The 13,352-nt window shown below is 40.5% G+C and overlaps 1 protein-coding gene across 1 annotated transcript; it reads left to right on the plus strand.

The window, feature by feature from the left end:
* The first annotated feature begins 22 nt into the window (after window positions 1-22).
* Window positions 23-10,490, plus strand: LOC120497454 (toll-like receptor 1). Its single transcript, XM_039698994.1, has 2 exons — window positions 23-5,137; window positions 6,981-10,490. Exon 2 carries the CDS (start codon window positions 7,072-7,074, stop codon window positions 9,475-9,477), a length of 2,406 nt encoding a protein of 801 aa, XP_039554928.1. The 5' UTR covers window positions 23-5,137; window positions 6,981-7,071; the 3' UTR covers window positions 9,478-10,490.
* The last annotated feature ends 2,862 nt before the right edge of the window (window positions 10,491-13,352 follow it).

A 13,352-nucleotide genomic window follows, 5' to 3' on the forward strand; every position in this document is an offset into this window, starting at 1 on the left:
CTTGGCATAGCAAATCGCAAATGAATTTGAATGTGGATATTGAAATATGACTTGAAACACTGTAGTGAGTTTTTCTCAGCTGACTAAAATCTGGACCAGTTAGTACAGTCATGTGGAAGAGTGCTTCAGCTGTTGGATAGTTTGCAGAGCTGCTTTAATGACAAAATTGATACAGTTTTGTCAAAGGAGATCTTTTGCTAAAATTGGTTCATGTGAAAGAAGATTAAGGATCCTGAGAAGGTGCCTGAAGTCCAGAGCTCAAAATGATTGACAAATAGTTTTTGCTTAGTTTTGGTGGATAAAAGGGTAGGATCCAGGCACAGAAGTTTGTGAATTTTGAGCTTGCCAAAAACAAGGTTTGAGTAAGGAAGATGAGTTTTAGGGGTTTTTTTTAAGAAAAAAAAGGGTGTGATACTTCACTTTTTAGCATGGTATTACAGCAAGGGAGAAGCAGTGAATTGACAGAGCTCTAATACCCATAAAGTCCTGGTGTCATTTTGATCCATTTTTACCACCTTGACCAGAGGGAGTGGACGGGCATCTGCAGTAACAGAGCTGCCTTCTTCATATTATCCATGTTTTGAGAAACTCCTGACATCTCTAAATCATGCATTATTCCCTCTGACTGTCTACTGTTTGTCTTCTCATCCATATATCTTACTTTATGCTTATTATTAAAAGAATCTGTCCTTTTCTGCTGAAACAGTGTCTCTTGTAGCATGGCTATGACTTGTTGTCAGAAAGCCAGTAACCAGTCAGAGCCTGAAAGAATTTCCCAGGTCTTGAGAGAGCAGGTAATTTAATGGTTTATTCACTGAGTTAGAAAAACAAACTACATTTACAATATTTGCTTTCCTTTACAGAAACATAGCAGGCCCCTCTGTCTGTATTTATACTTTTTTAGCTTGAAGAAAGCCTGGCTGGGCTCAGACAAACATTCACAACTGCTGAAGATGATGACAGCAAGCTTCCTCTTTGCTCCAACAAAGGAAGATTTTTTGAAATAGCTAGATGACCATCAAGCAGGAAGTTTCCCTTCAAAAATGTTTTTCAACATGTAAATGAGAGAAAAGGGATGTTATGATGAAATCCTCATGTAGTATAGAATATTTACATTTTATCTTATTTCTGTCTTCCATTACTAGCAAAAGGTTTTAATGCTTCTTTTTGCCTGAGGTCTAAGTAAGGTGAGATTTCTTGACCTGAAGCCTTGAACTGTGAGTGACTGTTTATGACCTGTAGAAAAAAGGTCAAATTTAACACCTTTAGCTCTCTCATCCCACTCAGCCTCAAAATTAATATAACACACCTGCAAATTGCTGACATTTCATTCAGGACTGTGGAAATAAATGTTTTCTCTGCTTTCTTCTTCCCCTCCCACTACTGCTTCAGTGTGAAAACTGAAGATGATCAGACAGTTTGTTTTGCCTATCCCTTTCTCACAACCAGGGACAGCTGGATTATGTGTTACCTTGCTTGAAAATTTTCTTCAAAAGCCTCAGAGTTTTAGGCCAGTAATTCTTGAAACCTCTGCGATACAATTAACATCCCCTTGTATGTAATCTTAAGAACTTATCTGGCTTCTTCTGTTGGCTGGAAGATGGGGAAACACTCTGAAAGTCAGAGAGTTTCCAAGAAACCTTCCTGTTAGTCATGTGGGAGCCATAGCCATTACAAGAAATTAAGGAGTGGAAGGTTTTAACAAGGCAAGCAAGATTTGTTTGCCGCTTTGGAAAGAACTCGGAACTATGTGACCTCAGGGAATGTAGCTGATGTTATCATAAGCAGAAGTATATAATTACAGTTCTCTGGTATTACAGGTTTCTGGATTCCAAAATCCCTGAGTGAATAAATTGGAAAGTGTGGCTTTTAGTGAGCATGGGCATAAATTAAAACTTGTGCTTTGGAACCAGAAGCCCACATACTATTATCTTTTCTTTTTCCATATGTGCCAAATAATTGATTAAACTGCTAAACGTGCAATAAATTATTAGAGCTAATTTCTCTGATTCCACAAGAGAGAATGAGTTTCTCAAGTGTTATTAGATTATTTCAAACAATTATCTCGGTCTCTGTCATACTCTCAACCCTTTCTATAAAACCAGCTTTAAACCATGAAGAAATTTTTCCGTGTTCATGGGGCCATGTGTAGTCTCACAACGCATGAGCCAGTTTATCTGCACAGTTTGGAAAGGGACTAACCTTTTCTGTGCAGCCTGGTGATGTGTGCCTGCATTTGGTGCTGCACTGACTGCTGCGGCACTCTAGTTATCAGGAAAAGGGAGTGTGTAAATGTATTCTGATATCAGATACTGTATCAGAGCAGATTCCTGGCATTTGATTAGTCATCTTGGTGACTAGCAGGAATGCTATTTTTACATAGATAAAAATGTCAACATACAAAACTGATAACATGGGAGTTAAACACCCTCCGAAACATAAAAAATGTGCAAAATTAAATTCAAGTGTAAAAGTGGAAATATTTTTATGTGTATTTAAGTAGTGTAGAGTATAAAGGAAACTGGCAGACAGGCAGACTTGACACAATGTGGATTGCCTGCTGAGAGCTCAGCTCTTCTTTAGCTTTAGGAATGTTACAAAACACCTTCACTGGAATTTAGCTGCAAAGAGTTAGAGGAAGGAAAGACACTCAAGGAAAAATAGTGGGACTCTGGGAGATTCTGCTGAGAGGAGGGTTCAAAACCTCTGTGAAACCCATGTTTTTACTCATGGCTTTGGTTAGTCTGTTTTTTCTTTTGGAAATATTTGCTGAGATTAACTGTAATGCTCATTTGTAGTCACTGTTTTGTCAAGGAAAACAATATTTATAATCAATAAGTGAGAAAATGGTGTGTTCTGCAAGGTGGCTCTGGGTTACCAGTTTGATTTCCACAGCTTTGGTCCTTGTGTCTGTTTATACCAAAGCAATATTGGCTTGAGCATGAATGTGATAGTGTCTGCTCATTTGACTTGTGGTGGCATTTAGCCATTTTTCACCTACTTGACATACAGGTGAGAATTACAGTTAAAGTCCTTGATGTGACCCAACACCAATGTTGCAAACCTTTAATTATTGTGTTAACTGCTTTAACCCCATGTCTTGCACATGTTAAGTTCCCTTCTGCAGTTCTTGTCAGAGAGATTCTTCCCACTTTTGGCATGGTGCTGGTCCTGAATAGCTTTTCATACCTGGCCAGAGGTAGTTGTGGTTCCTCTCTGGGTAAATAATGATGACATACAGGCAGAAGTGTGAAATGTCTTTTTGTGAACTCGGATAGAACAAACTGCAAAAAACCCCAGCAATGTAAAATTCAGAAATGGAGCAAGGTATCTGCATGAACATGTGTGAGCTGACTACGGAAAAGATGGTATGTAGCTGGTACATTTTGAGATGCAGGAACAGAAATACATTGCTTTTAGTTTTTGCCTGTTGTGAAAAATGACTGAATCAGCAAACTGAAACCAGCCCCAAACAAAACTTTGCTGAAGTGGTTAGTAAAAATAAATAATGCAAGGTTTAACAGAGGTATTCAGGAGTATCAGTTTTATTTTAACTATCCGCAAATTTTTCTTTAGGGCAAACACTTTATTTGAATGCATTTTAAAGCTTCATAAAGAAAGGTGGTAAAAAAATTAAACATACTACAACTAAAAGGTGGTTTTAATAGTTGTGTGTGCACTACAGTCAGTTCTGATGAAAGCTGATGGTGTATTTGATTTTAACCATGCAGCAAATTTTTTTCAAGGAATTATATTCAAAGTAAAGCTGCCACTGTTTTGGCTAATTGTGATATCATTGGTCAGGCAACAAGTGCCTTACTCTATTCAGTGTCATGGATTAATGCCTACCAATAGGAGCATCTCTTTTAACTTGAAGTCTAGATGGTATCAGCTGGCAAACACTCTTGCTGCTTTTTTGAGAAACGTTCATGATCCCTGGTCTGATCTGGGGTCACAGATGTTGATTGTCTCCCAGGCTCATGTCCCTGTTCACAATATTAACTGAATGGCTGCTTTCTTGGATTCCTTCTGTGGATGCAACAGCCTGGTCAGACAGTGAGAAAACTGGTTTCATTTTCTCACAGTGGACTTGTGAGACTTTTTAGGGAGTCATAGAAACGATGATAACTTGTTAGTATAAACAACCTGCAGGTGGTGTTTTTCTACTCTCAGGGACTGTTCGTGAGAAACATGTTTTTGTTAGCTAGCCAATCAAGTAGAATGTGTCAAATCTGTCTATAAAAGAGAGGATTTTTCATATTAAATGCGCCCCTCCTGCAAACCAGCCTTAAGAGTGAATTTGTGTCATTTCTGGCTCAATGCAGAGGATGGAGCTCTGTGGTGACATCCTTCAGCCCCAGATTGCCCTATATTGTGCTATATTCTTTGTGGCTTCATTACAGCTGTCTTGTCATAGGGAATATTCTCTGTTAATTTTTATAAATTTTTGGAGGAAGCCACAATGTGAGGTGTCCTTGATAACCATTCTAGTGTAAAGATGATTGGCCCGTAAAGGTTTTTAACTGTGCCAGTTTGCCGCTGTTACTAACTTTTGAGATATAAACTTCTGTCATCCATCAGTGGACTACATTAATTACTCTCCTTGATGAGAAAAAATTTTGTAAGGGTAGAGCTCTGCAAGAGATCTTGATGTGAACAAAAGTTGGCAGTGAGGGTTCTGCTTCCTCTTTTCTGTGTGTGCAAAGAGGAGATGCAGTTGACGGATTTCTAGAACATCTGTGTAACACCAGAAGCAGACTTGAACTTGAGCAGTCTTGCCATGGGAAATATTCTATACTACAGATAGGTTTATTTACTCTTAAACCAACTAGTTATGTAAATATTACAGGAGTAAATGTATTTTTAGTCTGAACTCTTAAAAGTTTCCTTTCATTGTGCTCTTAATAACCGCATTGTAAGGAGGTATCATTAATTATTAGAATTGTATATCTTGTTTAAAAAATACCTGTTTTTTTGGCTTCCCAAGGTAGGTAATTATTGAGGAATTAGCATCTCATGTGCGATTCCCCACCCTGAAGATTATATATGTTTGAAATTCTATTTTGAGGATGCTAACCAGGTATGCAGAGGACTTTTGCTGGCTCTTCAGCTTGAAGATGGATTCCATGCACAAAAGGTGGGTTATATTTGCTTCATTATTTATAATAATTTTCTCTGATATATTGGACTTCATCAAATCTAGGGTGCTGGTGTTTCTTTGATGTTGGAACATACTCTTGCATTTTGAAGTTTCAGTGAAAACACTCATCTGAATTTCGGCAAAGAAGAAAGGGAGAAAAATAATTTCGTATGGCAGTTTTAATTCTCAGCCAACTGTAATTTAATACATTCTAGAACAATATTGGAGGGGTAACCCTTGATCCTAACTATTGCTTTTCTAGATATATTTGCTTTACTCTTTGACTGTAGCACTCTGCAGGGCTATAGGGTGCGGCTTGTCCCTTGTTGCACTATCCAGCATAGCGTGTACAGTAAATCAAAACTCATCGTGTGCAGGGAAATGGACAGAGAATACATTTCTGGTTTTTTCTCCCTTCAGAACATTTTTTGCTTTATTACTGACATCCCTTTTGCCCAGGAGGAAGTTCCTCCAGCTAGTTCTAGATCAAAGTTTGTTTGATTCAAGAGTTAGATTGTTTGTCAGCCTGGACTCTGAAGAACAGAGCCAACTGCACCTTGAAGGAGCTGGGTCAGATTTCCTGGTCTTGTTTTGTCGTGCAGTTGATTCTGTACTTTGACCAACCATCCCAGCTTCATTTCTTTTGTGTCCTCAGATACCCTAGCACAATTTTCTGAAGGTGTAATTTGGCCTCTCTATTGGATTCAATAGAGGTAGAAATACTTTAGTGATTTATTCTTTTAATACTTTAGGTGATGTTAATTAAGAAAGAAATGGATTGAGCCTGATAGGAAACTTGGATGGGAAGGGTTGAGTTTTTATATCAGTTAGTCAAATTATTACAGTCTAGCACACATTATAAACTAGAACTGAAATAAAAGCGTTTTTGATTTCTATTTAACAAAAGTTTACACAGGGACAGAATTTTAAAACTCTGGGGTTTTAGATCTTTTTAACAGAGAAAAATCAGAACAGAAAACAAAACTGGGGATGTTTGTCTCCTGAAACTGTTTATGAGTTGTTTATGCTTCATGCAGTTGCTGTTCCCAGGGCTTTTCCCCCTTCTTCACCATGTTATCCCAGAGGCACTGCTAAGGTTGTGGATGAGCTTGACCTTGAATCCAGCTGCTACTGCCTCTATGGAACACAGAGGAAGCCTTTGGCAGCTTCTCACAGAAACCAGACCTGTAGTCCCCCTGCTACCAAAACCTTGCCATACAAACCAAATACAATGGGCAGTGTAATTCCTCAGAATTCTTGGCTTATTGGAAAAATGGACTCTTAAGTCTTTGTGCTATAACAAGGAGAAAACTGATAATCTGACCCTGAGAGGGTGCATGGCAATGTCCAGGGTCTATGGGCTGTGAAGAAGAATATCCTTTGAGTGAAGAGGTTGTTATTGCACCAGTTCCTGTAAGGGTGTTTTTATGGGAATTTTGTTCTGAAATTTGTGTGAACTTGGGAAGTATACAAACAGCAGATGGATGTTCTCCTTTATTTTGATGTTTGTTCTCCTTTATTCATAAATGCATTGATGTTGGTTTGTACCAGTTTTGTATTTTTTCATGATTGCTGAGAAATTTGTATTTCTTAACATCTATGTGTTTTTAACATACCAGTGGCATTCTGCCCATTCTAAGAGAATTAATTTATATTTGACTGAGTCAATAATTAGAGTTAAAGAACTGGTGTGAGGATGATTGATAAGAACTGAAAACAGGAGTATGTAAAAATATTTTTTTATTACACAGATTTTATATTGAAGTTTATTTTCACAATAAAAAAGCAGCTTCAACCATTCAACAGCTTCATAAAATTTCATGTATTTTTTTTTTCATAGAGCTGGACTCATCAGTGGGACATATTGAACAGAAAACAAAGACATGCTTCTGTGTTTCTGTAAAAAAACCTAGATAAAGCTGGATAGCATAATGAGATTCCTCACAAATATCTATGTCTTTACTTGTGCCTTTACATTGACACTATGGAATAATATTCAGCCAACTGTAGCAGATGAATTTATTGCAAATTATTCAAGCAGTTTGCTAACTTATGTTCCAAAAAACATTCCAGTCTGTACTCAAGTATTAGATTTATCACATAATAGGATCTCTGGACTTAGTACCTCAGAATTTATTAATCTTTCTGACCTTCAAGTATTAAATCTTTCTCATAATCTAATTATGGTGCTTGACTTTAGTGTCTTCATTTTTAATGAAAATTTAGAATATTTAGATTTATCTCATAATAACATTTCAAAAGTTTCCTGTCTAACGCTTGCACATCTTAGACATTTAGATCTTTCTTTCAATAAGTTTACTGCCCTGCCCATCTGTCAGGAATTTGGGAACATGTTTCATTTGGAGTACCTTGGATTAAGTGCTACGATGATAAGAATGTCAGACTTCAGGTATATCAAACATTTGCAGCTGCACACTGTCTTCCTGAACTTGGAGAACTTTTCACTGTATGAGCCTCAGAGTCTGACAGCCTTGACTACAAGGAACCTCCACATTGCTTTTGCAGCAAACCAAAACTTCATTTTTCCCCTCCTGTATGATGGAATGAGCGCTTCAGAAAACTTAGAAATAGTTAACTTAAGATATACCTTGAGTTACAAAGATTTCCCCTCTCCACCTTTAATGCTTCTGAAGAAAATCAAGACAACAACTCTCACACTTGATGCTGTGGACTTACAATGGGCTATCATCCTGCAAATTTTTGTGCTTATTTGGTATTCACCCGTGGAACATTTGACTGTGAGAAATTTGACTTTTAGGGGACCCCTGGAGGAGCCGACTGACTATGCATTTCCATCCTTATTAAGCTCTGTGGAACAATTAATCTCTTTGGATGGCTCCATGAAGGCATTAACTTTGGAGCATGTTCGTAATAAGGTTTATTATTTTAACCAGGAGATTCTATACAGACAGTTTTCAGAGATGAACATTGCCAATTTGACAATAGCTGATGCATATATGCCACACATGCTGTGTCCCAATAGAACAAGCTCATTTCAGTATTTAAATTTTTCACACAATGCCCTGACAGATGAGTTGTTCCAGAATTGTGGCACTCTCATGGATCTGAAAATACTTATTTTGCAGAAGAATAAATTTGAGAGCCTTCTCAAAGTAAGCTTCATGACGAGCCGCATGAAATCACTGAAATACCTGGACATGAGCAACAACCTGCTGCGCCACGATGGAGCTGATGTGCAATGCCAGTGGGCTGAGTCGCTGACAGAGCTGGACCTGTCCTCCAACCAGCTGGTGGATGCTGTGTTTGAGTGCTTGCCAGTCAACATCAAAAAACTCAGCCTAGAAAACAACCAGATCAGCAATGTCCCCAGGGGGGTGGCAGAGCTGAAATCCTTGGAAGAGCTGAACCTGGCATCGAACAGGCTGGCTGACCTGCCGGGCTGCAGCGGCTTTACATCGCTGCAGTTCCTGAACGTGGAGATGAACTCGATCCTCACCCCATCTGCTGACTTCTTCCAGAGCTGCCCAAGGGTCAGGGAGCTGCAGGCCGGGCACAACCCGTTCAAGTGCTCCTGTGAGCTGCAGGCCTTTATCCGCCTGGAGAGGCGGTCGGGGGGGAAGCTGTTTGGCTGGCCGGCGGCGTACGTGTGCGAGTACCCGGAAGGCTTGCGAGGAACGGAGCTCAAGGACTTCCACCTGAGCCTGCTGGCTTGCAACACGACGCTCCTGCTTGTGACGGCTCTGCTGCTGACGCTGCTGCTGGTGGCTGCGGTGGCCTTTGTGTGCATCTACCTGGATGTGCCGTGGTACGTGCGGATGACGTGGCAGTGGACGCAGACGAAGCGCAGAGCTTGGCACAACCCCCCTGGAGATCTGGGGGCCGTTCTGCAATTCCACGCGTTCATTTCCTACAGCGAGCGCGATTCGCTGTGGGTGAAGAACGAGCTGATCCCGAACCTGGAGAAGGGGGAGGGCTGCGTGCAACTGTGCCAGCACGAGAGGAACTTTATCCCCGGCAAGAGCATTGTGGAGAACATCATCAACTGCATTGAGAAGAGCTACAAGTCGATCTTTGTGTTGTCTCCCAACTTTGTGCAGAGTGAGTGGTGTCACTATGAGCTCTACTTTGCCCATCACAAGTTATTCAGTGAGAATTCCAACAGCTTAATCCTGATTTTACTGGAGCCAATCCCTCCGTACCTTATCCCTGCCAGGTATCACAAGCTGAAAGCTCTCATGGCAAAGCGCACCTACATGGAGTGGCCGAAGGAGAGGAGCAAGCGCGCCCTATTCTGGGCTAACCTCAGGGCAGCCATTAACATTAACCTGCCAATGTGCAGTGAAGCAGATGAGTAGGAGAGTCATACACCTACGAGTAATATAGGTATGTGGATAACTGCTTGATTTTTGTGCATTAAACTCTGTTAATAGTTTTTTTTTCTGTTATCTTACAATATTCCCAGTTGCAAAATATGGCACATATAGAAATTGCTATTGCTTATTCAAGCTATCCAGCTAGTCACAAGTCATCTGTAGTTGCCCATCACCAACAAAGAGAATGAGAGAGAAATTTTCATAATGATTGACCTAATTTTTAGGTTGCATTTATTTTTTACTTTTCCCATTGAAAGCTATATTTGAAAGTAATAAGAATAGTGGTTTGTTTGGTGTAATCAGGCTGCCAAGGCATACGTTTAATCTTTGTTCTGATGTGAATGCTGTGAGGTTACGATTGTAAAGACCTGTTTTCTTGGTTTTAATTAAATAATAGAAAGAAGAAAACTCGTTTGAATCCCATCTGTACTCGTTGGTACAGGAGGTGTTAAGAGTACAGTATCTACACCCTTTTAGCTAATTTTCCCTTCCTGGAAATATTTCCCTTCATCACAGAGACTCTTTCTTGAGTATATGCTGAAAAGTTGAATCATTAATTCTTGTTTGATGTTCTTCCTTTGCTGTGTTAAACATTACCAGTTGCCTAGAGATAGATACCTGCCAAGTCATGAGTTCATAGAATTTGCTATTCACTGTCTTCCAATGCATAGTTAATACCTGTAGTTATTATTTTTTTATAGTATTGTAATAGTGCTGCTTTCTGCTGTGATTCTATCAAGGTATTCTGGATTGCATACTTTTTCTCTTTCCTAGTACTTAGAAACTTCATGTTTGGAGGTGAACCCCTTTTATCTCCAGGCTTCCACTGAACTCTCAAATGTTACCTTGCTCATTTAATGAGCAGGTGCTGAGGGTCATCACACAGGTGAAAAAAGAGTAATTTTCCCTAGGAAATAACTCCTCTGCTAAAATCTTACTGATTAAACTAATGGTGTTTTTTAGTAGGAGACATCTAGTAACTTGCTGTACTTGGATTCAAGAGTCTAATAAACTTCTAATTCTTTATCTGTTAGTAAATTTTATGTGTCATTTCAACAGCGATGTGGAGTTGTGTCATTATACCTACAGCTTAATGGAAATGTAAAGTCCTGAGATCACAACTGTGGGCAGCACATGAGGTGATCAAACTCCTAAGAGGATGTGATCCTTAACACTCACTGTGGTGGCTCACCAAGCACACACCAGGTGTGGTAGCTAGATGAAACAGTGAAATTGAAGCTGCGGGAGAGCTTCCTGGTGTCCAAAGATGACACTGCTGGCACCCACCCACCAGTTCAGGTTAACCGGATAGGATCGCAGTAGGATGCCAGGTGCCTGGCTCCTGAGTTTTGGAAAGAAGAGCTAAAAATCCCTACTAAATCTTAATTGTCACTCAATTATTTCCACACTCATTAAATCTGTATCTCTCCAGTTTAGAGGAGGATGTTGTAGCAGATCATGTCAAAGCCTTATCCAGAAATCAAGATTTAGTAGGGATTAGGGATGCTGCTGGATGAGAGGCTGGACATGACCCAGCCATGGGCACTCACAGCCCAGAGAGCCAAACGTGTCCTGGGCTGCATCCAGAGCCCTGTGGGCAGCAGGGGAGGGAGGGGATTCTGTCCCTGTGCTCTGCTCTGCTCTGCTCTGGTGAGACCCCACCTGCAGGGCTGCAGCAGCTCTGGGGCCCAGCATAAGGAGAATGTGGACCTGTTGGAGTGAGTCCAGAGGAGGCCACAAAGATGATCAGAAGGGCTCTGATGCTATTAGGACAGACTGAGAGAGCTGGGGTTGCTCAGCCTGGAGAAGAGAAGGCTCCGTGGAGATCTTGTTGAGGCTTTTCAGTAGTTAAAGAGGGCTTATAAGAAAGATGAGAACAGACTTTTCAGCAGGACCTGTTGTGGTAAGACAAGGGGTACTGATTGTAACTAAAAGAGGGCTGATTTAGGTTGGATATAAGCAACAATTTTTTTTAATGAGGGTGGTGAAACGCTGGAAAAGATGGCCCAAAGAAGTTGTGGATGTCCCATCCCTGGAAACATTGAAGGTCATGTTGGGAAGGGCTCTGAGTGATCTGATCTAGTTGAAGATGTCCCTGCTCATTGCAGGGAGTTGGACTAGATTACCTTTAGAAGTCCTTTCCAACCCAAACTACTTTATGATTCTATGATTTTATGATTTTACAGTTTTACCTCTCTAGGACTTCTTGACACTTTAAAGTGGGGAACGCTATCAAGAAATCTTGTGACCCTTCTTCCTGAAAGCCTTCTCCCCCTCCCAGGCATTACAGCCTAACGTGATTAGCAGTCACACTTAGTGCTAATGGGCTAAAAGGCACGCAGTCTATCCTGTTTACTAGACAAGAAAAGAGGAAGTAAAATTTCTTAATTCAGGCTTTCCGGTCTCTGTAAATTTAAAACATCAGCAAACTGGGGGTTATGTCCTAAATAATGTGCAGACTGGGCAGTGGAGGAGTCCCTCACCTTTAAGATTGTTCTGAAATGTAAATTTTAGGTGGGTGTGAAAGAAATAGTTTCTCAAGACTTCCACGTATATTGTTTTGGAATATTAATACTGTAAGGTCCTTTATACTCTGTCCTTCCCACCTCACAGATCTTTCATGCAGATGACAAATATTTTGGTTATGTACATACCATACACTACGGCTTCTTAAAATACATTACTGAGTTCCCTTGATAAAGCAGACTCATTTTGTCATGGTGTTTTGGTTGGTTTTCTTTTCTAAGTAAGCATTTGACACTATTTCTCATCAAGCAACATTGTGTTGGCTTAGTTAGTGTTCAGCCAGGCCAGATTTTAATTGTAAAGGTTACATTTGAAGCATTTTTATGACTAAAAATCACAGTAAAGACACAGAGATCAGTTTTAAATCCTTGAGCAGATTTCTGTGTATGACAGGATTGAACTCAGTGATAGCAAATAAGACAGAGGGAAGAGCTTAATTTCTCAAGAAATTTCTCATTCAAGAAAATTATTATCTTAAATAACAATCTCGTTAACTTAAATTGTGCCTTTTTCTCAGACTAAGAGGGACACCCAGCGGTCGATGAAATTATCACTGCTTCCTGAAAATGATCACTCAGTGTAGAACGTATGCAATGCTTTTTGACTCATAGGAAAGCAGAGATAAATCTCATCAGCTGGCAGCTGGAGTAGCCTCTTGCAGGTGTGCAGGCTCGTGAGGACAGGTCAGGACGAGCTCTTTCTGTGGCAGCTGCCACGCTGGGGCAGTGGCCGTGACTCCTCCGTGCCATTGGTCCCTCCTGCCTGGATCTTAGAAATCAACACCATGATACTGAGCTGTCTCTGGCTTTGCAATGTGCAGTCCTTATTTTCAAGCAGGAGGCCAAGAAATACAAGCCAGTAATTCACTGATTGCTGTTTGCAGGCTTTTATTTTTGTGCCTAATTTCTGCTGTACCTGCTTTCCCTTCTGTACATCAGCATGGCATAGCACAGGTGCTCACCAGGCTGATCTGCAGCATCCCAGGCAGCGAGAGAGAGACCAGCATCCTGATGCAAATACTTCAGCAGAAACGGGAAGTGTTAGAGATGCATAGTGAATTCAGTGAGGGTCCCTCTTCTTAGGCATCTGATAAGGTGTGAAGAAATAAAACCCCATTCTTCTTCATCATCATCATCATCATCATCATCATCATCATCATCATCGTTATCTCAGCACAGCCTGCAGGTGTGTCTGGAGGTGTGCAGGACTCATGTGGTGATGTGTCAGCAGCCTCTGGCACCCTGCTCTGGGAGAGGCTGTGGGGAGCAGGCCCAGTCAGTCATCTTGTGAGTGATAAAAAAGGCAAACTCACGTGTTTGGTGCTCCACACC

The sequence above is a fragment of the Passer montanus genome, unplaced genomic scaffold (genome assembly GCF_014805655.1).
Source record: "Passer montanus isolate IOZ18808 unplaced genomic scaffold, ASM1480565v1 scaffold13, whole genome shotgun sequence".
Classification (NCBI taxonomy): Eukaryota; Metazoa; Chordata; class Aves; order Passeriformes; family Passeridae; genus Passer; species Passer montanus.

What these genes read in the sequence shown, in the direction of transcription:
- LOC120497454 (XM_039698994.1), top strand. Translation starts at nt 7,072, where the DNA reads ATGAGATTCCTCACAAATATCTATGTCTTTACTTGTGCCTTTACATTG.